The 24,424-nt window shown below is 43.4% G+C and overlaps 1 protein-coding gene across 6 annotated transcripts in view; it reads left to right on the top strand.

The window, feature by feature from the left end:
- Positions 1-1,318: 1,318 nt before the first annotated feature.
- Positions 1,319-24,424, top strand: part of SNX10 (sorting nexin 10) — a 52,854-nt gene continuing 29,748 nt past the window's right edge. Inside the window, exons 1-4 of one of the 6 annotated variants that reach the window (XM_048511252.1) lie at positions 1,445-1,463; positions 4,019-4,121; positions 12,467-12,518; positions 18,372-18,443. Coding sequence is in view for 1 of the 6 variants with exons in the window: in XM_048511249.1 (XP_048367206.1) it covers positions 4,096-4,121 (26 nt within the window). In the remaining 5 variants the exon portion in view is untranslated. Of the gene's footprint in view, positions 1,464-4,018; positions 4,122-12,466; positions 12,519-18,371; positions 18,444-24,424 lie in introns of those variants that run through there. The other 5 variants (XM_048511251.1, XM_048511249.1, XM_048511254.1 and 2 more) reach the window with 5 other exon arrangements.

Below are 24,424 nucleotides of genomic sequence, written 5' to 3'. Positions count from 1 at the left end.
AGAATGATGGTCCCTGGACCTGGAATTAGTGATCTGCAACTGGAATGAAATACCCTATATTTTAATTGATTTTCCCAGGGAATACATCTTGCTTCAAGGAACCACCATTCCACTCCATGAACTGTCACTATTGCCTTAGAACGCACATGCTATTCCCAGAGACTGCCAGTCAATTCTGGGGTCTGTCATTCCAGGCTCAGAACAAGTTTCTAAACCATTCTGCATTTTCATTGGAACATTCCATTTTTCCTGTATTTAAGATGTCAGTTGCCCTGAGCCTGGCCTCGTCAGGGAGGATGGGATTTGAAATCTAATAAAATTAAATATATCCCATCCAAATCAGTTACCATTTAGCGCCCGTTACATGAAATGACCCTTCATGCATCTTCTACTGTTCTCAATAGATGCTCCTGCCAAAGGCAATGAAAAACAAAACAAATGTTTTGTTGTTGGTTGTGATGGGTTTTCTGAGCTGTTTGGCCGTGGTCTGGTAGATCTTGTTCCTTACGTTTCGCCTGCATCTGTGGCTGGTATCTTCAGAGGTGCATCACAGAGAAAAGTCTGTTTCACACTGTGTCTTGTTGTTTTGCAAAGCTTAGCATACGGACATTTTCATACCATTGTTCCTTTGACAAGTTCAGGGCAAAATGTACAGCTATCACTTCCTCTATTTTATTTTCACCACAACCCAGCTCAAGGTCACCCACCGAACTTCCCAGCTGAATAACCAACACCCAGATCTCTTAGATCCCGGTCCGCCATGCTAAGCACTACACCACGCCGATACAAAAAAAGAACACTCCCAAGCAACGGCTTCTTAGTTTAAAACCATGCAGAGACAATACTGTATTTCAGATTATATAGCTTTATTATTATTCATTGTTTTGTGTAATAAGCTTTTCATAATGGGAAATGTGGAGGAAAAGAGGAACGTTTAATTTAAATATGAATTCACTGCCACAACACTTCTAAAGTTAATGCTTTTAAATCTAAGGGGCGACTACGGGTCAGGAGATTCAGAATCGGTGTATCTCCGAATGCCAATTGCTGGACAACAAAGGCAGGAGAGGGCTTTATACTGCTTGTGGGCGGCCCGGAAACGTGGCTGAATGCTGTGCAAAACAGTACGCAGGACTAAATTGCCCCTTGGCCTCATCCGACACGGCCAGCTGGGACGCCCACGAGAGCAAAAACCGTCTCAGCACCGGCGCCCGCCGATAAACCAGCCACTCTTCCTCCCCTCTCCCGGGTCTCTCCTCCGCCGCGTGCTCAGTGACGGAGGCTTTTGCGGCTCCTCCTCCTTTAGGCGGTCATGTGACTGTGAAGTCCCAGGCCGGGCCCAGCCTTAAAGAGCCGCCGCCGCTCTTTTTGACCGGGGTGATTTGCAAACTCTACGTCGGACTCGGGGCTGCTGCTGAGGAGGCGCCTCGAAAGCTCCTGGCGGAGCGAGAAAGACTGGCGAGGTGAGAGCTGCGAGCATTTTCTGTGTCGGGCGAGGAGCGAAAAAGCCGTCTGGAGTTTCCCGCGTCCTCCTGCGGTGGCTTCAGTTTCTATGGGTGTGGGGTAGGTAACACCAGCTCCTATGGGGTTCCTCGGGGAACCCTATAGGAGCTGATGTTACCTACCCCACACTCATATAAACTGAAGCCACCGCAGGAGAACACGGGAAACCCCATAGGAGCTGGTGTTACCTACCCCACACCCTTAGAAACTGAAGCCACCGGAGGAGGAGGATTCGGGGAACCCCAGGCGGCTCTTTTTCGCTGTCGCCGCGATCAACAGTCGTTGCCTGTGCCCTGGAGAAGAAAACCTCCTCCCCCGCACTAGGAATTGGTGCCCCGTCCCTCGAGGGATTCAGATGGGAAGGACTCTGGTTTTTTACCCGCCCTAAAGGAGCAGTGCCTCAAACAGGGAACCGGGATAGTGATCTAGTTCTGCGTGGGCGCGCGTGTTTTAATAATACGTGTCTGCTTTAAAACTCACCTGTAAGGTACAAGTCTAAATCTGAGCGCTTGTCTTGCGATTCACCCGTCCAGCTTATGGTTGTATTATGAAGGCAAATGCTCAAGGGGCAGATTGAAACCTGGTTTGCTGGTCGGTTGACCCACCCGGGCTCATCCTTCCCTAGCTTTGTATGTGTATGTAGTTTGGCTCTCTCACTTTTGCCATGAACTCATTAGATGACTATGGGGAGGTCATGCCGTTTTTTTTTTTTTGCAATAAATCGATAGGCATGTTAATCTGCTTTGCAGATTGTTGTGTGGATTACAAGGGAACAAACTGAGAGTGCTTTGAACAGTTGCAAGTGCTTACAAATCCTTGTGTACAAAAGTATTATGATGTGATGGCTTTACCAGTGGGTTTGCTGTTTTATTCATACATCACTCAGAATGCTGCAGAAATAAGTGATGAATCGATGAGTTTACTTTAGCTGTTGAGTATAATTGAAAAAGTACAAATAGAGATTCTTATGAACCCGTTCCATTTTTGATGTTTACAAAAACATGAACGAACAATCAGATACACTTTTAGTATAAAATAAAAGCAAAATAGGATGAAAATAGGGTATCTGCAGAAAGGAATATTCCAGGCAACCTTTATCAAATCAGATCATTGACTCACTTAGCTGAGTACAGTCTGCTGTCACTGGTAATACATTTTCAGGGTAAAATCTTGCCCAGAGGTGGAATACCCATTCTTTAACTAGAGAGACCTTTTTTTGCAAAGCATATGTCTTCTAATAAAAAAATAGAAAGACAAGCTAAATCCAAACATCAGAGCAAATAAGCAGTGTTTCTGTCTAATGTGAATAAACATTTCACCAAGAGATACGTATTTAAATTTAGAGAGAGAACAGATGAGGAATAGAAACATAATGAAAAAAAAATTGCAGTTATTGGAATTACATGCCCTTTGAATAAATTTCTGTCCTTTTGTACATTTCTGCATCTGTGCAACAGAATAAATCAACAAACATTGGATATTGCAAATGGAAGCATGCATAAACCAGTAGGGGATTATTTCCATTTCATTGGGTTCTTAATACATTTAAATGTGGCAAGTATTTCATCAGAACCTTTTCAAAGGGAGGCCCTAGCAAGAAGCTATTGAGTTGGAATTAATATATAACTTTGCTAGATTCAACTACAGTAGAACCTTAGGCCCCTTCCGCACATGCGGAATAATGCACTTTCAATCCACTTTCGATGCACTTTGCAGCTGTGCAGAATAGCAAAATCCACTTGCAAACAATTGTGAAAGTGGATTGAAAGTGTATTGTTCTGCCTGTGTGGAAGGGGCCTTAGAGACCAACAAGATTTTCAGGGTATGAGCTTTTGAGAGTATCTGATGAAATCTAACTATTCTACTGCAAACCAACACAGTTGCCCCTCTGAAACTACATACAGATTTGATACCACCTGACATGGACTCCAGATAATTGAATAGATAATTGTTCATACAGATTGCCAGTCCATGTCACTCTAAGTGGATTGTTTATTCTTTAGGCTGGCTCTTATTTTAATCTGTGGAATTTTATATACCTTGTCAAAAAAAACCCAGTTAGTATCTCTTTATATTACCTTCTCCCCTCCCCATTTCTGCTTGTTGTAGCTTTAGGTATACACATCTCTTATCAGTCCAAGGTGCTCCAAGACTCTTTGGTAATCTAGCTTCATCAGACTGTGGTTATGAAATTTCCCTGGTCGTGTACTTGATCCATTCACTATTCTGAAATAGGGGAAGGAGAAATTTCCACATTGGCCTGAGATGTTGATTGGAAGTAACATGCTGAAGTGTTTATCTGTCAAAAAGGAAAGAGTTGGGATCTTGTGCTACTGAGCAATTTAAAAGGAACCCATGAACTTGAGGTGTTTCTTCGAAAATCAGTTTACAAATGGATATTATCAAGGGTGAAATTAACATAGTGGTTAGATTTTTTTTAATGGCACAAAATGTTTATGACATTACAGTGTAGCTAGTGATGCATACTAACATGCTTATATTGCTTCTCTCTTAGTGGTGAACAGATAGAGATCTTCAATAGTCAGATTTTCTCCAGTTCTTCAGCAAAATCGATTCAACCAGACTGTGTATATGAAAAGAAATTCCCAGGCTCCAGAGTAAGTAAAAAAAAATATATATATATATATATATATATAGCACAATTCAGGTAACATTCCCATAAAAGACTTTTCAGGTTTGTGTGTAATACATGTGTGGCCACTGCAGGGTGTGATGCAGTTGCAGTTGCTGATAATAAGGAGATGTCTATAATTATTGATTTGTTCTAGATTAGGATAGGGAACAGATAAAAGTGTTACTGCCTATCGTCATCAGAAAGGAGCTTGGAAATGTTGCTTTTAAATTTTTTAAATCCAAGCTTCAAAACTTCTTGGTGTGTTTCTATCAAATCTTTTCGAAGCATGATAGCCTTTCCACCCCCATATACCCTCTGGTTAAAGTAACTTTATGCATTAAGGCTCTTGTATCAAGGCTGCTGGTCTATCCTGATTAGCAAGAAAAACAACTGTCCCTTCATGCTGCTTCTCAGTTTGTAGTCACAGACACTGGTCAAAAGAGTGACACAGGCAGCCCCATCCAAAAGATTGGGTGCCTGCCCACCATGCCGCACCAGCCTGCCACTCCCAAGGAGGCTTCCTGGTGGCAGGGAGAGGCTACAAACATAAAAAAAGCCTCCTCACCACTAGAAAGCCCCCACTGGATGTAATGGACTTATGGCACCAAAAAGGTGGCATGAGTTCTAAGCCCTGCCCAACAGGGGCAATGGCTGGGTGGGATCTGACTAATGTCGGGTCCTCCCTTGGCCATGCACCCGGACTGGCATCTCACTATCAAGGAGGACTGTGGCAGCCACACGCAGACGGATTTGCCCCTCTATCAGGGCAAATGCGCTTCACTCACTGGTGGATTTCAATCATGCCTGTAGCTGGATTAGCTATACAATAGAACTCCAGATCAGGGCCAACCTGTCTTTTGTTGAGTGGTGGTTTTTGAAATATTCATTCTCTGATTCTGGACTGATTTCCTGGGCAGTAATTTCTCTGTCACATTTGTATACCACTCTTCCTTCCAAGGTTCTCTCCTGCTCCATTGTATCCTGTGAAGCAGGTTCGATTGAGAGAGAGATGAACTGGTTCCAGTTGAGCTTCATGGCTGAGTGAGGGAGGAATCTGGGTCTCTGTAGTCCTAGTTTGTCCTTCTAACTATTATACAAAGCATCCCCTTGGAATATCCCTTGGAATGATATTTGTCCCACAAAATGATAGCAGTCCCACAGAAACATTTTGACGTTGAAAACTGGAGAGCTTGTTCTATTCAACAGAACATAGTTGAGTTTCTTTAGGCTGGCCAGATGAGGACTTAAGAAAATAATAAAAAGGTATAAATTGGCATTCTGTCTATGGAATGATTCTCAGACATTTTTTCATTTGGACTCTGCGGGCCTGCTGCATTCTCTCCCTTCTTAATAGCAGTTTGGACTGTGGCGGTTCAGAAAATGTCTTTGTGTTGCGTGTGGATGTCAGAGGAACATAATGCTTGAAATCTTTAAAAAATAAATTTTTGTTTGAACACTAACCAAAGAAATGAAAATGGGGGCAACATCTCTCTTTTAGATTGAAAGCGATTCATAGTCAGCTGCCACAATTGTTAATTAAATAAGGTGCTTTGGCCTGTTTTCAGTCACTACTTTCAAGGATGTTAATTAACCACATTTTTGGAAAAAAAATAGCTGTAGTTAATAGGTATTGGCTGATGCATTTAGGATCAGTGTGAAATATGTTGAGTAACATTTGGAAACAATGTATTCCGGAACGTTTAACAACAGATCAAAATTTCCTGTTGCTTCTCACCACATTCTCTAGTAATAAAAGGGAAGAAAGGCAGAGGCTAATTTCTCTTCAAGTCATATTCAGTAGAGTTAATGTAAATTTCAAAGCGAAAGAGTGAAAATCTGGCAGCTTGCTCCCTGGCAGGGATATTACAATTGTTAAGAAAGCCTAGTTAGAAGACTGCAGTATAGTTTGTGTGTAGTCAGTATGGCTGGTTATCTACAATGATCTGGAAATACAGTGTTTTTATACTACTTGTTTAAAAGTTGAGACATAAAGTATATTTCATGGTAGCAATAGAGAGCAGGAAATGCTATGGTATAAATCAGGGGTGTTGAACTCATTTGTCACAAGGGCTGGATATGACCTAAATGTGATTTGGTTGGGTGGGGGTGGGCGCCTTGGGTGGCCCTAGAATGACACGGGGTGGGGGGGATGCCTGGACTGGTGAGCTTGCAGTGGGGATAGGGTGGATGCCTTGAGGGGACTTATTAGGTCCTCCCCCCACTCCATCTGCTTCAGCCTGATGGTATTAGAATTCCTCCTCTCTGACCTGGCCAGATCGGGAGCAAGGGCATATGTATCTCAGCTGGCGTGTGGACCTAATAAGCCCCCACAGAAGGGTAAATTCAGCCCCCAGGCTGCCTGCTTAATACCCCTAGTATAAATGGTGTGAGGACTGTACCTTTACATTCTTAAACCTGTCTTGGATTTTGAGGAAAAAGGAGATAGTTGCTACCAGAAAAGTATCTGTGCTTGATGAACACTAAAAACATACAACAGTTAGCTCACATCATTGGTGTATAACATACAGCCTGCCTGTGCCACTCTGGAGTCATTCTAAGAATGCAGCACGCTTTGCACTTAAGCTTCAAGCTGCCTTAATTCCTGTGATTGAAGGTTTGGAGCCAGTTTAGGAGTTAAAGGCAGCTTGAAGCTTAGGTCAGAAACTCCAGAAAGCTTGGTGCTCTGGTATGAACTGGCTTTTATCACCATGAGGGACCATGAGGGTGGTTTAGAGGTTAGGGCTGGCATGGCTCCTCTCACCTCTTCCTGCATCTTTCCAGAAGAAAGAAGTTTCCATTCCCCTATAAAGGAGTCAGAACACCAACACTCAGCTGCTGTGTGGGCTGAGAAAAGGAATTCTGATACCACTGCTGGGAAATATTTCCGTTGTGTCTCCGGGTCTGTTGTGGGATGCAGTAGGGAAGTTTCTTGTGGGGTGGAATTGGAAAGCTGCTCCTCTGCCCAGACAACAGTAGAGAGTTGCTATTCTGAACTCTCTCTTGGACGGTTATGGGCCATAAGAGAGGTAGGTGGGCAACCCTGTGACGTTACCCACCTCCCTTATGGCTGATCACTGTCCGAGAGAGAGTTCAGAATGGCAACTCTCCACTGTCCTTTGGCCCTGGTGACTGTTTTGAATTATGGGGAGGATCCATGTTTCAGTTGTAGAGTATCTGCTTGGCATGCAGAAGGTCCCAGGTTCAATGCCCAACATCTCTGTTTAAAATGCTCAAGATAGTGGGCAACATGAAAGACTTCTGCCTGAGACCCTAGAGGGCCACTAGTCAATATAGACCTTGATGGGCCAATGGTCTGACTTAGTATTAAGTGTTCAGGTGAGTTGTACTCCCCTTGTATAGTGTGCAGGTATGTCTTGCATACTTTGGGATGAAATGACCTGTTAAAATTTTGATAAGGCCAAGGCTGGTGGTTCAAAATAAGGGAAAAATGCATTTTACTACTCAGTTAAAAATCCTACAGTTCCCTATATGTTTTGCCAACAGTTTTCTTCAGGGAAATGTGTAATATGTAATATGTAGTTGCATTACTGCATTTATATAAATAGATACCTAGTTAAAATTGTATGAGTAAATAAAACATATTAAAAGTCAAAGTACAGGTTGTACTATAAATTATCAACCACATACAAAACCGCTAGAGTTTATTCTGTCCTTGAGATTGCAAGGTTGTATTTATTGTACAACCTGTATTTTAACTTTTAATGTAATGTTTTATTCAATAACTATTTATGTAAACTCAGTAATGCAGTTCCGTATTATATATTACAGATTCCCCTGAAGAAGACTTTTGGTGAAATACACAGAGAAATATGGGGATTTTAATTGAGTAATAAAATATATTTTACCTTATTTTGCACCATCTATTTTGCCTTATTTTTTATCTGCTGTGGCTGGTGCAGCCCTTTTATTTCTCTCTGTTAAAGTTTCATGTAATTGTGTCCATCTTTACTAAAAAGTACATCTCACTGATTTCAAAGCAATTTACTTCCAAATAAGACTGCACAGTTAACTGCTTTACCTTGCTTCTCCAACCTGTCTTGTGTGGAGCCACAAATTCTTCTGGCTTTATCACATGCAACATTTGGCAGGGTGGTACCTGTAAGAATGATTGTGTTGAGTTACTCAGAACTTTAGAAGATCATATAGTCTAGAGCACAGTGAAGCAGTTGGCAGCAGGTCCATGACAGATTCTCATGTGAAGAGATGTTAGTCATGTCTGTGGGGTGTATTAAGTTGGTATTACTTCCTCTTTATCTTCAAGGTCATTTGTAAGAAATATTTTGCATGTTAAAGAGCAGTAGCATGCATTACATATGCTGTCTACATTTCGCAGTAGCAGTATAGATATACAACAGTAAAAGCAGTGTGACCAGGAAGAGCTGAGTCTCATATTAGACCCCCGGTTTGCATATTTATGTGCAGTTGGGTTGCTTAAGAATCCCAACTGCCTAAGACTGCAATCTTCTGTTCTAGTTATTTTTGAATGGCTGCGTGATCTTCTCTTTTGATAAGAAAACATTTACTCCAGACCATTTTCTTTGTTGTCGCTAACCCTGCATGATGCGGATCTGAATTCAGATCCTAGCTCAGATGTGGATTTGCTTTCTTTCATTCAATTAATAAAATTTGTGGCAGGTTGTAATCCAGAGTCAATAGTGTGATGACCTGTTTCCATTTAATGGGTGAAGGAAAGCCTCACTTAAAGCATGAAATAACTGTGCTTTTAAAAATATTTGATAGTATGATATTCTGCTGCTGGTTTGGTACAACACGGGAATACACAGCCAGCAGGAAAATTATAACTATAAAAAAAATCAAGGTTCTTAAAATGCCATTGCAAAGCAAAATATTAGGGTTACCTTTCTGTTTATCAGTTGTTGGGGTTTGTTTAATGACTTGCGTTGGATGAATGCTCTGTTCCTGAAGTAACACACTAAAGGGCTATACAGCCACCATGGACATAAAATAAAGGAAAACAAATCACCAAGTGGCACATGTTGAATCAGTTCACTTTGTGGCCGTTTAACACATTATAAGGTCACAAACCCAGAGTTGCAATCAGATAGGGAATATACTTTTGTGTGTGTGAATACATACACACACATTGCAGACTATATTTATTTATTGTCATCAAGTTAGAGGTGACTTGTGGTGACCTCAAACAGTTTTCAAACCAAGAGATTTCAGAGGTGGATTGCCATTGCCTGCCTGCATGTCATGACCCTGGTATGCCTTGGAAGTCTCCCATCCAAATACTAGCCAGGGCTGACAGTGTATGATTGGTCCATGGTCACCCGGCAAGTTTCCATGGTGCAAGTGGGGATTTGAAATTGGGTTTCCCAACTCTTAGTCAGACAACTTAACCACTACACCACATTAACTCCCTGAAAAATGAATCTTTCTCATATCCATATTTGCAAACATCTGTATCTGTCACATTAACGTTACCAATATTATGTATAAGAAACCCAATTTATTTAAAAGATTTGATTACCAACTGCAGATCTCTGGCTAGCTTTAGACACAGTGGAATGTGATTTGAAATAAAAAGTAATTGTCTAACACTTGACAATGTCTAGTGGAATTCTGTAATCATTGTGGGTCACATGGAGGAAAAAGGTTTTTAAAAGCATATGAAATTTTCTTTGGTATCTCAGTGGCATTTGAAGATAATTGCCAAGATGCTCATGGCATGTTGGACTAGAATCTATGTGGCTGAGGTTTAAATCCTCACTGCATCATGGAAATGTGTAGGGTGGTCTTGGAGCAGGCATACAGTTTCAGCTTAACTTACCTAGAAGATAAAATGGAGAAGAGGAGATCCATGTCATCTGCTTTGAGTCCCCACTGGTGACAAAAGGCAACATAAAATAAAGTAAACAAACAAACAGTTTTACTGTTCTGCTTCTCTGGCTATGAGAGAGAGAGCCCAGGCTGCTCTGTATTCCCAGAGAAAAGGCCCTCTAGTGAATAGTTTGCTTTTTCTTTTAAACAAATGTTTACATTTATCTGTACACTTGTGTGCCTATGAGAAAGGGATCTGGCACAGCAAAGGTCATAAGTTGCCACTTGCACAGACAAATTGTGTTGTTATTTGGACTTGACTTCAGTCCTCCATCTGTAAATGGAGAATAAAGGATGTCCTGTGTCACAGGGTGAGTGTGAGGGGGGGGCGGGGCATAATAAAGACTGGAAGACATTTTCCTGGTTCAAAGTACATCAGGAAGAAATGCTAATCACAAGATATGGACATGGAGTTCTTCTCCTCATTGCTTGTCCAGGGTTCTGTGAATCAGTTCTGAGAGTATGCCCGTGTTGACTTGAGCTGAGAAAAAAAAAATCCTAATGTGAGTAGTCCATTCCTGAGAACTGAGTAACTTCGGAGCTACAATATCTCACAAACAGGGGTCAGTCTCAGCCAATGGTCAACAGAGGCAGCTGCCTTGGGTCTGATGCCTCTGGGAGACACCTGCCCACACACTTCACAAAAGTGGGGGGGGGGGGAAGCAGGCTCTTTTCACTGCTTATACTTGCCCAGTCTGGAGCTTAGACAGTTAGGTTCTAGTGATTGTGGCCCCCAGCCACATTGCATGGGGTGAGGGCACCATTTGTTTGGTCATGACAAGGGGTACCTGTTGTAGTGGTGGGGCAGTGATTCTGGGATTCCATCCAGTTGTTCACTCAGCTCAACGCTGGAGAGCAGCAAATGAGCGACTGAGTCACTCCCACACCTCCCAGTCAGCCCCTCCTCTCATCTCTCCACCGTCCCGCCTGCCCCATGCCTCCTTCCTGCTCTCTCTTCACAGCACCACAATGCTGCTACTTCACTGAACAGAATAGAAACAGAACTATAAGGAAGGCACTAGAACTACACAGAAGGTCCAGGAAATAGTGGCAGACGAATGCAGTTCTACTTTGTTATTTTGGTGGAAAAGGGTATAGGAAACTATTCCACCACTGTTAATATTGTTACTTCATTGTAGTAAAATAAATTATGTTGCCTCTGTTAATTCTCTTAAACTTGACACTTTTGAGACCAACTAAATTAAGAAGAGGCATAATTAGGAACCTATTGTTAAAGATTATGTGAACAGATACTAGGTATAAAATAAAAACATTGCTTGTTAAATGCTGTTTGTTTTTTCTTGTAGTTCTCTTGTGCCATGAGAATTTAGGGAATTGCTCCCTGGAGCTTATTTTGATGGAAGAAAATATTCTGTATTAGTGTGTGGACACTGAGGAAATGGTAAATAAGACCCTTCTCCTCATCTTAAGTGGCATCCTATTCATTAGAAGACTGACTAACTTTCAAAAAAACATCCTGGTTAATTTCCAGCTTCTTTTGCCTGGAGCGTCTAAGTCTGTTCTAGTCAATTATGTTGCTTATGCACAATAACAGTAATTAAAAATCATCTAGGTAAACCACAAAAGGAATGTGCAAATGTTAATTGCACATGCCACGTGAATACACAGTAGTCAGTTAGTCACACTTTTGGTACTTCTGGGTTGAGAGAGATGCAATATATTGAGGAACGGAAGTATCAGTCATCCAAAAATATTTTGTTAAAACAAGGTTCCAAAACAACATTTAAAAATGTAGGAACCTTTTTTCCTTAAATGTAAATATGTTCTCTTTTTAAATATTTGGCAAGCAGGAGGCACTGAGAAAGCACAAGATTGTTTCTGAAATTATAGGTTGTGGCTCCATAGGGAAATAAATTGGGGGAGGGGGATAATGTGACATTATAGAGCTCTGAGAACTGTTCTAGCATTCTGTGGCTCTTAGAGCACACATGGCCTTGTTGGGTCATGGGAGAAGGTTGTTCTAGTTAATTTACAAAGTAATATTTTTCAATATTTCTGGGTAACCGCCAGGTATGTAGAAACCCCTACCTTGTATGCTGCTTTTATGATTTTGCTTAAACCACCTGTGTCTGTATGTCATTTTATCTTGTCATATCTGAAGAGCAATCCTCAGTCCTGGGCAGATGAATTCTAGGAAAATAAAGGAGCAAAGAGTAGCATACCAACATTTAGAGCAGCGGTGGGCAACCTATGGTGCTCCAGATGTTAATGGACTACAATTCCCATTAACCAATTGGCCGTGCTGGCAGAGGCTGATGTGAATTGTAATCCATGAACATCTGGAGCACCAAAGGTTGGCCACCCCTAATTTAGAGGAATAAGGGCATAACCAAAGAGTGAGTTGACTGAGGAGGTCAGAAGACATTTTTGACAAGAATATTTTCGACGAGACTTGCTCTGCTTACTCTCTCTTGATGGTGTCCTCTGTTTATTTTTCCATAGTCTTCCTGGACCACTTCATACAACAAAATTATCAGCCTTCTGATCCACTGATGTAAGCCATTTTTGGTCTTGACACCTGTGTTTTATTTTAAAAGGTTGTTTGCTAATGCTATTAGCTTAGCTGCTTCGCTGACTCCTTCACCCTGCTGAAAACAGGCTGAAATAAGTTTGATCCCTATTGAGCTTGTTGCTAAGAAAAATAAGTTAGACCAGTGTTTTCTAGTAGAAGCCTAATTGGAAGTCCTTTGATGCACACAGCTGACTTATCACAATTGCTACATACATGGAGGGAAAGATCATGAGAAAAAGAACCTGTCAAAGTGTTTAAAATGCATATTCTTGGCTGGATGCATTTAAAGTGGAAAGGAATTCCCCAGTGTTTATGCAAGTCTCAGCCACAAGGTATTGCAACACCTTGGACAATTTCTTCCTTTCATGATGCCTTCAGGCTTTGTCTGGATGAACTCTGAACTTCCAGATTTTTTAAAAATGAAACGAATAGGTCACCAAGGAAAGGAATGTGTGACGTGTTTTCCTAATAGCGTGGATCTTCATTTTGGAGAAGCCAGTGCACTGCATAGAACTTTCTTTAGTCATGCATGTTAAAAACAAAATGAATGTATTCTCATTCTAAATCATACTTAGCCTCAATGCCCTTTGGAGCATACTCTCTTGTTTTGCTTCTGTTCTCTCTGCTTCCAGCAATCTCAGTTAATGTGGGTTGATCTGCTATGGTAGCTAATTTGGATTTGGGTTTAATGTCCGGCATATCCTGCCTTGAAAGCAGGGGCTACTTTAAGCGAAGATTAGTTCCCTTCCAGCATTGTGAATGTGCTCTGAGAATGTACAGTGGTTATTATTTCACATTAGGGTGCTAAGGCTGTTGTCTCTCAAATTTTACCCAGCACTTTGACTAATGAGATGAATGGTGCATGTTTGAACTAACTGTAAACTTTGTGTAGATCACTGAGATGTTCACTCATACCAAAGGGAGGAAGAGGCACCTCCATTACAGCATCTCTTCTGTAATCTAAACAGAAAGGATAGGGGACTTCATTTCTAACTCTCCAAAGCATCAGTGAGTTTAGAATCACCAAGAAACTCTGCATGGTCTAATATTCTCCCTCTTCTCAGTTTGGTTGCCTTGTTGGCTTCAGTCCTTGTCAAATACTACATATTTCTGTCCAACCCTAACATTACAAGTACCTTCTTTTCATGGTGAGACTTTGCTGCTTCCAGTACTTAGGCTCCAGCCTCAAGAGGATCCATAAACTGAATGGCTACTGTGGCCTCTTATCTCTGAAATCTAGACATAACTGGGTCCTAGTTAGAGATATTAACAAAATCATATTGATCAGCCAAAGAGAACCCTGAAGTTTCTTACGGAAGGCATCTCATTTCCCTCTCCCCTACTGTTTCATCTTTCCCTTTCCTGAAAGCCCCTTAGCCTCTTCCTTCTTATTTCTCCCATTTCCCACCCAACAGCAAACCTATACCTGTCTGTCTCTCAGTTTTCAGTTTTCAGCTTTCCCTCTTCCCCTTCAGAAGCCTCTATCCAGGAAAACTAGGGCCCAGTTGTATGGTGGTGGTCACAGGTCCAGGCCCACTTGCATGGTTGGAAACCCTCAAAAATTTGTGGAGAGCACCTCATACCCCCCACCCCAACAGCAATAACACTTCATCATTTGTGTCATGTATGCAAGATTTTATAAGCTAATGTGAAAACCCACAAATGAGCGGCCACATACCGGTACAAATCTGGCTTCATAGGATCTTCAATGGCTCAAGCCATTTATATATATTGTACCCCCATTATAGATACTGTTCATATTGCTGAAGTAGTAAATTGTTAAGTTATCCAGTCTTTGACTGCTAGCCATTTTTTGTGCAAATTCTGCAGGTTTTGTACCAGAATGAGCCCTTAATTGGCTCATCACACTTTTTCACACAGTATTTCTTTTGTGAATAAAATTAACTTATTCCATTACTTATCCTATGTGAATCTGCAACAGATGTCATGAAGTAACTAGCACAGTGATGCAGGAGGGATTTTTTGAATGTGAACCATTACTTCACTTATTACTTGGACCGTCCGGTCTGCAAATGAGAAGTCGCTCGGTGATGAGCTCCGTTCAAGGCCAGATAAATTCCTTTTAAAACTTCCTTAAAAAACATATTAAACACCTTTTCAGTAAAAAAAAAACCCTCCCCAAATATCTACTGCAGCTGCTAAGAAGTATTTAAGTGGCTGAATATGGGACGAAGGAAGCGCCACAGAGACGCGGAGGAAGATACTCCCCCTACTGCCAAACAACTCAAAATTGCTGTCTTTATAACATCCAAGTTCCTATTGTGAACTGCTTCTCGGCTTTAATTGACATGGATAATGAAAGTGAGGATGATAAGGTGGCTAATTGACCTTGTGAAACCATAAATAATACCGAAAAATCTAAAAACAATACAAAGGACAAAAAAATTGCTCCGAAGGCTACTGAGTTGTTAGACCAGCCAGCCTGCTCCGATATATTGCAACTTACTGCTGCAACAGTTAAGCATATTTACAAGGATTAAGGATACTCAACTGCAGAATGGATTCCATCATCAAGGAGCAGGAAGAGAAAAGGCTGCCAGCCTACGAAGTAGCCCCTGGTAAAGCACCCTTAAAGGAGCCTACCTTCTTATGCCACAAAATAGGAAACTCCTCTCATTTGATGCTTGTTCCTAATAAAGTCTGTCTGACAATACGCAATTATAAAGGAACAATGCCACCTTGGCATACCATGCAGCTTGCTAAAAGGCAACTACCAATTTTATTAAGGAGAGAAGCAAAACAACTAGATCTTCAAACAGTGGAAGTAATGAATTTTGGAAACTGGCCAACAAGAGTCATCTTAGGTTTTCATTCAGACTGCATTCCCCTTATGCTCCTGTGCTCAAGAGCCCAATTAGTAACAAAAGGCATCTTCCCAACTCATGTGTTTAAAAATGAGGCTGTACTTCCCCTAGTTTCGAGAGTTTAACGCCTCCATCAAAGAAGCCAGCTGCCAAGTGCCAAACCTTACACTGTTGACTCCGCCAAGAATGTTGATAAAGGTGATGCCAAACAGGAGCACTTGAGTATGGGAAGTTTAATGGAGCATGATGCAGAAATACAAAACCAGACCTTGGAAAACAATCTTAAGAACTCCTTCGTAGCTCTTCCTGAACAAGAGCAACTGGAAATCGTAAAGAGACTAGAAATAGTGAAGTGTGATTTAATTTGGAGTAAAAGTTCTCAAACTGAGATCCTGCAGCCTACATAGGCCCCAAGAGATCCTTCAAGCAAAGAAGATTCAACCAACCCAGACCACTGCCATCCAAAGGGCCCAATGGCATGGAAGGGGCTCCTCAGATCTCATGCCAAGTGCTGAGTGATTAGTTAGTTTGCGAGATAGAGCTGGATTCGCATTCTACCAGAGCCTATCTTATGAATTACATAGTGAAAAGGTTGGGAAAACATGGGCGCAGGAGCTGGCTGAGTTAGGCCAAAATACTGTCACAGTTCCCATGAAGGAGCCAAATTACAGTGGCCCCTCATCAGACAGAATGGAGCCCAGACAACACAGAAGACAGGGAAATAATGGTTTTATTTATACTGACTGTCTGGGACAATGGAATCAAATCACATCAGACTGACTAAGAGACCCATGCTCTAATTCACTCTCCATTCTATCATGGAACGTAGTAGGCTGCTATAGATGTTTGGCATATTCACTGGACCGTCCCTTCTTTTACCAGAACTTTGACATCATTGCACTCCAGGAGACATGGATGGCGGAACAGCTGGAATTAGACGATTATTTTGCCCTTTCAGTAAAGGCTGTACGAGGGAAAGGCCCAGGGAGAGCTAAGGGGGGGGGGGGGGGGGGGGGTATTTCAATTTCCAGTGCACTAAAGGTTCATTATAAAGAACTCACCCTTACTCCAACTAGCGATGGCAATCCATGCCACCTGGAATAAAGGAAGCATAATAGTAATAAATGCCTATATCCCACTTCTGAGTACTAAGATGGCTATAGAACGACCCATTGGATACTCACCGTGAAGGGGTCTTCTCCTGGGTGGTTGTAGGCCATCTTGTTTTCTTGTTTGGGTTGTTCTCTACCGTCAATCAAGGAGGCAGGAAATCTACTTTGGTCACTTCCTGTAGGCGGGTCGTAGCTGTCTTGCCCCAGTATCTGACTAGCTGAGGATCAGACTCACCAAAATGAGACAAGAACAATGGAACCACAACCAAACACACAATAACATGCTGAAAAAATAAACCTAACCTAACAACTCTGGAAGGGACCAAAGCTCAAAGGAATTCTCACAGGCTCTGAAACTCTATCTTGGAATGTTAACCTTGCAATTTTATGTATGAAACACATTACCGGAGAAGAACGAGAACAGGGAGGGCCAAGATGGCCTACAACCACCCAGGAGAAGACCCCTTCATGGTGAGTATCCAATGGGTCATTCTCCTGGATGGTGTAGGCCATCTTGTTTGGGTACTCCCCAAGCAGTGACCTGTAGGGTGGGTTCTGTTAATCTCCGATAATGTACTCCAGGATTTTCCTTCCAAAGGAGGCCTGAACAGCATCCAGAGAGGTCAACCTATAGTGCCTCACAAAAGAAGAGGGGGAGGCCGCAGTGGCCACCCTACATATTTGTTCTAGGGACACGTGCTTGACCAAGGCTGCGTTAGTGGCCGCACTCCGGCCTCACTCCACTGCGTTAGTGGCCGTAATGCCACTGGGTAACAGTAGACAGCTGATCTTGTGTGCCTCAATGACACATGCCCTAATGCTGGAATTAACGGCCACAGAGGACATGACCTCACCTACCCTAGGGGGAACCACATTAATACACAGGGACTCACATTCTCTGATATTTTCCTTTCATACGAGAGAGGCCCTCAGGGACCAACACACATCCAGGTGGTGCCTTAAATGTTCCCTGGGATGGGTAGGGTTGGAGCAAAAGTTAGGCAGAACCACCTCCTTGTTGTTGGGTGGTTTGAACTTAAAAATATTTATTTTTGTTAATAAGGATAGTGGATTTAGGCTTGTTGTTCATATCCCACTAAGGTAAGATGGGATACAATGTCACCATTGGGATATGATGACGACTTGTCACCACTGGGATACGATGACGACAGAGAGCAAGGGTAATCTTGATGGCGCCCTACTGGCCTTCCCCATGGTTTTAGTGGTTTGAGGATTATCAGAAACACCACTCTTAATCCTTTCGACAGTTCCAGATTGGTTATCCCAGGGTCACCTGTGACATCTGTGGCATCTGGTTCAGTTTGACCGCATGGTTCTTGAACAGAACAAGGAACAGAACAAGGAGAAAGAAGAGTTCTTCAAACAATGTGACTGAGACGTTGCTAGCCTCATGTTGTCTGTCCACCACCAGGATTCACAGATCTTCCTGGAAAGCATTTGTTCGCTGGTGCATGGTGAAGCTAATCACACCAGAGACTCTGTCACTAGATGTCATCCTAGATTACTCACAAGTTGGTCTCAAGCCCAGCCTTTATAGAGCCACCCTACAACGCCCGGTGGAGTTAGACTGAAACTTGCCTCATGCTGTAATGCTAGTTAGTTAACTAACTGACTCAAGGAAAACTAACATTCCTTTTAGAATTGAGAATTAATTATTATTACTTCTAAAATCAGTTCTTTATTCTATAAATGAATGGCTGCCAAAGGTAACCCATTTTCTCTTGCCCCCCTTTGTGAAAGATTCCAGACAAAGTCTGAATGTATTTTTAAGAGTGTGGCATATAAATATTTGAGATAAATAACTTGTCAAACTCCGGTTAAAATGTTTAGTGTACCAGAATTGTGATTTCACTGAGGACTTCCCCTTTTTTCTTAAGGGCTGTGAAGAAGTGGGAGTATACCCCCTTCCCACTTGGTCCAACAGCATGGACTCGATGGCCCTGATTAAGGTGAGAAGAGGTATTGCCCACTTAAGCCTGTCCTGTTTTTCTGGGGTGAAGCTGCTCAGTGAAGGGAGGAACCTGTCTTGTGGCAACAAACGGAACTCTAAGGAGTAACTGGAAGAAACTATGTTCGGGACCCACTGGGCGGCATGGGTTTCCGTCCACTTTGCGTCTGCCAGCCTGCTGTCCTTCCCTCCTGGTTGGGGGGGGGGGGAGGATGAGGGAGAGGCCCTAATGGTTGACTTGGGTGTAAACCTGGGTTTGTCTGACCTGACAGATCCGGGCATGGCTCTCTTGTTATCTTTGTTTTCAACCAGGATCCTATCAAACTCCAACCCCCCACCCCCAGAATCAAAACTGGACCAATGTCTTAGAATGGGTTCCGCCTGCCATGGCTTAAACCAAAGTAGGTGGCGCGCCATCAAGGACCCTGCCCAGAAAGGAGTTTTTGGGAACCAAAGGACACGAAGCCTATCAATAAGCAAAGAGCCTGCTGAATTTGCTGCACTCCCTGACGAGGCAGGAAGATACTGGGGCAAGACAGCTACGACCCGCCTACAGGAAGTGACCAAAGTAGATTTCCTGCCTCCTTGATTGACAGTAGAGAACAAGAAAACAAGATGGCCTACACCATCCAGGAGAAGAAAGTTGGAATGACCTGGAATCATATATCCTGTCTATCACTTCAGAATTCCCCAGTTCAAGGATATTATTGGTTGGGGACCTGTATGCCAGGATGGGCCCTAATGATACTATGCTAATGTCTAAATTTAGGACACAACTGGGTTTTCTAGAAAGTGACTCTACGTGCTGGTCAAGTAAATCAAGGTGCAGTAAAGACACTGGTGACAGACCTGCGAATGCCTGTCTGAGGCTTCTTGCCTATAGACTAAATCTTTTTGTATTAAATGGATCACTTGACGGTGACCACCTTGGGGAATTTATGTACATGGCTGGGGCTAAGGCAAGTACTATTGATTATATGTTGGTTGATGAACCATTGCTCACCCAGATTATAAAATTTCAGCTATTTGGAGGGGGACCATTTCCCCCTCCTTCTGCAACTATCAACAGGAGTAAAATTACAACAAGACTACCATACCTACCCAGTAGAACTGAGTGCCACAGCGCAATCTGGTGTTAGGGTTAAATGGTCAGACAGACTAGATCAAGGGTCGGGAACCCGCAGCTCGCGAGCCTCAAACGGCTCTTTCCCGCTTGTCGTGCGGCTCCTGGCATGGCCCCTTCCTCCCCTCTCTGGGGCTTTTCCACAGATCTATCCCTCTCTCTCTTCTCTCTCTCTCCTCCTCCTCCTCTCTCCTAGTCACATCAGCTCTCCTTTCCACCCTCCACTTTCCCCAGCTTCTTCCTTCTCCTCGGAGCCTCGTTCGGCCGCTCCACCCCCCTTAAATCCTGCCCCAGTGCCTTCTGGGGCGTTTCTCCCTCGTCCTGCAACGAAGCTGGGCCGGGGAGAGGTGTTGCCGCTGTGACTCGCTGGGCGGCCTACCCCCGCAGCGCTCAGCTCATTGTCTCTCAGGCCAGGGCTGGGCACCTTGCTGCCGCCGCTGGGGCTCGGGCTGCGTGGCCAGACCGAGACCTGCCGCTGCTGGGGCGGGCAGCTGCGCCGGCACCCGGCGCCCGCCCCATCAAGTCTGGGGAGGAGCCTCCAGGCACCCCTGGACACCCACGCTCCCGCATGAATGGGGAGCGTGCAGCCAGCATCCCGGCCTGAGCCGGGCACTGCTTTTTTCTCCCCTCCCCTCAGGGTAGAATCCTGAGAAACGCTCCCCATTCATGCGGGAGCGTGGGTGGAGGCTCCTCCCCAGACTTGACGGGGCGGGCGCCAGGCGCTGGCGCAGCTGCGCGCCCCAGCAGCGGCAGGCCTCGGTCAAGCCACGCAGCCCCGAGCCCCAGCGGCGGCAGCAATGTGCCCGGCCCCGGCCTGAGGGACAATGGGCCGAGCGCTGCGGGGGCAGGCCGCCCAGCGAGTCATGGCGGCAACACCTCTCCCCGGCCCGGCCTCGTTGCAGGATGAGGGGAGAAACGCCCTAGAAGGCACTGGGGCAGGATTTAAGGGGAGTGGGGCGGCCGAACGAGGCTCCGAGCTGGGGAAAGTGGAGGGTGGAAAGGAGAGCTGATGTGACTAGGAGAGAGGAGGAGGAGAGAGAGAAGAGAGAGAGGGATAGATCTGTGGAAAAGCCCCAGAGAGGGGAGGAACAGCAGGAAAGGGGGTTGAATGTAGTAGAGATGGGGAGGGGGGAAGCTGAAAAGATAACTGAAAGCTGCTTAGAAATATTAGTGACAGAACAAGGGGGAAAGGAGGAAACAGAATGGGAAAAGGTCACAATCAGAGGGTTTGAAGCGGACCCTGACGAGAAGGCAGAAGTTGAGGAAAGAGGAGAGTTGCCCTTTATACAAATCGTGCGTAAAGGTAAAAAACCAAAATACTCAGTGTTTTCTTCATTTTAAATGCCAAAAAGTATTTGCAGCTCCATGAGTTTTCTTTTCCGTGGAAAATGGGTCCAAATGGCTCTTTGAGTGTTAAAGGTTCCCTACCCCTGGACTAGATGCAAAGGTGAAGAAGATCCTGACTCAAGAAAAGCTGAATACCTTGCAAAGAGCTCTGGAGACTATACATCCACAAAACGACCCTATAAATATGTATGAAAACCTGATTCAAGATCTGAAACTCTGTATTTTTGTTAAGAAAACTTAAGAACCCCTGAAAAGCCACTCTCCAAGCCTTGGTTTGACCATGCTTGTATTTCTGCTAAAAATACCCTAAATGATGCCTATAGGTAAGCCTTAAAGGCTGATGACAATGCCAAACAAGAAGCATATTCCACCTTGCTAGCTGTTAAAAAGGTCTATAAAACACGCATTGTACACAGTAAGAAAAATATACTAAATCCCTTTGGGACAGGCTAATAGGGGCAATCCTTATTCTGGAAGATAGTCTCTGGCCATGAAAATAATCTGACAACGGCCCTCCCTTCAGGAATCCCGGCAAACAGATGGTTTTCCAGTCCTCATATGACTGGTCAGATCATTCACGACCTTCTCCCAAAATCAGAAACTTGCCAAAATCGCCTCCTGGCTCATTCCGCACATGCAGAATAATGCACTTTCAAACTGCTATCAGTGCTCTTTGAAGCTGTGCGGAATAGCAAAATCTACTTGCAAACAGTTGTGAAAGTGGTTTGAAACCGCATTACTTTGCGTGTGCAGAAGGGGCCCCTGTTACCCCAGGTGAAGTGAAATCATACGTAAAACAGCTAAAAAGTGGTAAAGCACTGGGGTTTGACGGCATCTCTCCGGAACTCTTGAAAGCTAACATTGACTGGTGGGCTTCCTGTCTAGCATCCTTCTTTACCTATTTAAACGAATCCTGCCAACTACCAGAAGATTGGGGCATGGCCATTATATTCCCTTCTGCAAGAAAGGAAACAAGATGGAATCTTCAAATTATAGACATAAGAACTTAAGAACTAGCCTGCTGGATCAGACCAGAGTCCATCTAGTCCAGCACTCTGCTACTCGCAGTGGCCCACCAGGTGCCTTTGGGAGCTCACATGCAGGATGTGAAAGCAATGGCCTTCTGCTGCTGCTGCTCCTGAGCACCTGGTCTTCTAAGGCATTTGCAATCTGAGATCAAGGAGGATCAAGATTGGTAGCCATAGATCGACTTCTCCTCCATAAATCTGTCCAAGCCCTTTTTAAAGCTATCCAGGTTAGTGGCCATCACCACGTCCTGTGGCAGCATATTTCAAACACCAATCACACGTTGCGTGAAGAAGTGTTTCCTTTTATTAGTCCTAATTCTTCCCCCCAGTATTTTCAATGAATGCCCCCTGGTTCTAGTATTGTGAGAAAGAGAGAAAAAATTCTCTGTCAACATTTTCTACTCCATGCATAATTTTATAGACTTCAATCATATCCCCCCTCAGACGTCTCCTCTCCAAACTAAAGAGTCCCAAACGCTGCAGCCTCTCCTCGTAAGAAAGGTGCTCCAATCCTTCAATCATCCTTGTTGCCCTTCTCTGCACTTTTTCTATCTCTTCGATATCCTTTTTGAGATGTGGCGACCAGAACTGAACACAGTACTCCAAGTGTGGTCGCACCACGGCTTTATATAAGGGCATGACAATCCTTTCCTAATTATCCCCAGCATAGAGTTTGCCTTTTTCATAGCTGCCATGCATTGAGTTGACATTCCAAACTAAGACGCCTAAATCCCTTTCCTGGTCTGTGACTGATAGCACTGACCCTTGTAGTGTGTATGAGAAGTTTGGATTTTTTGCCCCTATGTGCATCACTTTGCATTTTGCTACATTGAACTGCATTTGCCATTTCTTAGCCCACCTCACCTAATTTATCAAGGTCCACTTGGAGCTCTTTGCAATCCTTTGTGGTTCTCACCACCCTACATAATTTGGTATCATCTGCAAACTTGGCCACCATGCTATCCACCCCTACTTCCAGGTAATTTATGAGTTCACTTAACATTACCAGCAAGCTATACACTAAACAACTGTTAGAAAAACTTTCAGAATGGTTGGACAAAGAAGCAATCCTAGTCCCGGAGCAGGCAGGTTTTCGAGCAGGGCAATCTATGCTAGACCACTGTCTAGTAATTCAACATCTCATAGAGAAATATGCATCCAGCAAAGATACCTCATTATATGCTGCATTTATAGATCTGAAAGTGGCTTATGACTCGGTTTGTAGAGCAAGACTCTGGTATAAATTGCAAGCCACTACTATAGATAGGAGATTGTTAGCTCTCATCCAACTCATCACAACAACACTTTTTTAAAAGTTAGGTATAATTGAAATGGCCTTCTAACTGACCCTATAAAAATGTACAAGGGTGTGAGACAGGGTTGCCTACTTGCTCTGAAGCTATTTATTTTTTTATCTAAACAACTTAGTTTTCCATCTGAATGGTCCAATGTTCCATCCCCCCAAACTGGCAAACCAGCACAACTCCATACTCCTGTACGCCGATGATGCTATAATTATCTCGAGGACACCCATTGGTTTAAAAAGAGCTCTAAGCAAATTTACATACTATTGCCAGCAAGAGCACCTAACAAAAAAATTTCCAAAACCCCAAGATTCTTGCATTTGGAAATCGTCTTAGACCCAGAAACTGGCAACTATCAGGAAATAAGATCGAATACCGTATATACTCATGTATAAGTCGAATTTTTCAGCACATTTTTAATGCTGAAAAAGCTCCCCTCGACTTATATGCGGGTCATTAAAATTTTTTGTGTGTTTTTACTTTGCCGGCCAGCAGGGGGCGCAGTTTTTATGGTAGCGGCACCAAAATTTCAGGGTACCCTCAGAAGACACTCCTGATGATACCAGCTAAGTTTGGTAAAGTTTGGTTCAGGGGGTCCAAAGTTATGGACCCCCAAATGAGGTACCCCCATTCCCCATTGTTTTCAATGGGAACTATTAGTAGATGGGGCTACCCTTTTGAGGGTCCATAGCTTTGGACCCTCTAAACCAAACTTCACCAAACCTGGCAGGTCTCATCAGGAGAGTCTCTTTATGATACCAGCCAGGTTTGGTGAAGTTTGGGTCAGGGGATCCAAAGTTATTGACCCCCAAAGGGGATGCCCCATCCCCCATTGTTTACAATGGAAGCTAATAGTAGATTTTCCATTTCGGATAATATCCCTCTTAAAATCTAAGTTGGGTTACATTTGGACATACAGATGATGATGAGGAATCCAGTTTGGGAGGATTTTAACTCTTGTGTTTTAGCTTGGTTGCTGGTTGAGCTAAGGTTTTTGTACTTTTAAAGTTATTGTTGATACCATATTGTTCTTGTTGACCCTCTTTTCCACTTACAGAGCCAGTTTACTGTTTTTCTTTGAAATAAATATTCAAAAACATTTAACCTACTGATGCCTCAATTGATGTTATTTTATTGGCATCTATTTTTATTTTTGAAATTTACCAGCAGCTGCTGCATT

Source organism: Sphaerodactylus townsendi, linkage group LG11 (genome assembly GCF_021028975.2).
Source record: "Sphaerodactylus townsendi isolate TG3544 linkage group LG11, MPM_Stown_v2.3, whole genome shotgun sequence".
Classification (NCBI taxonomy): Eukaryota; Metazoa; Chordata; class Lepidosauria; order Squamata; family Sphaerodactylidae; genus Sphaerodactylus; species Sphaerodactylus townsendi.
Note: the sequence above shows the minus strand (reverse complement) of the source record. Positions and strands in the feature narration are given on the sequence as shown.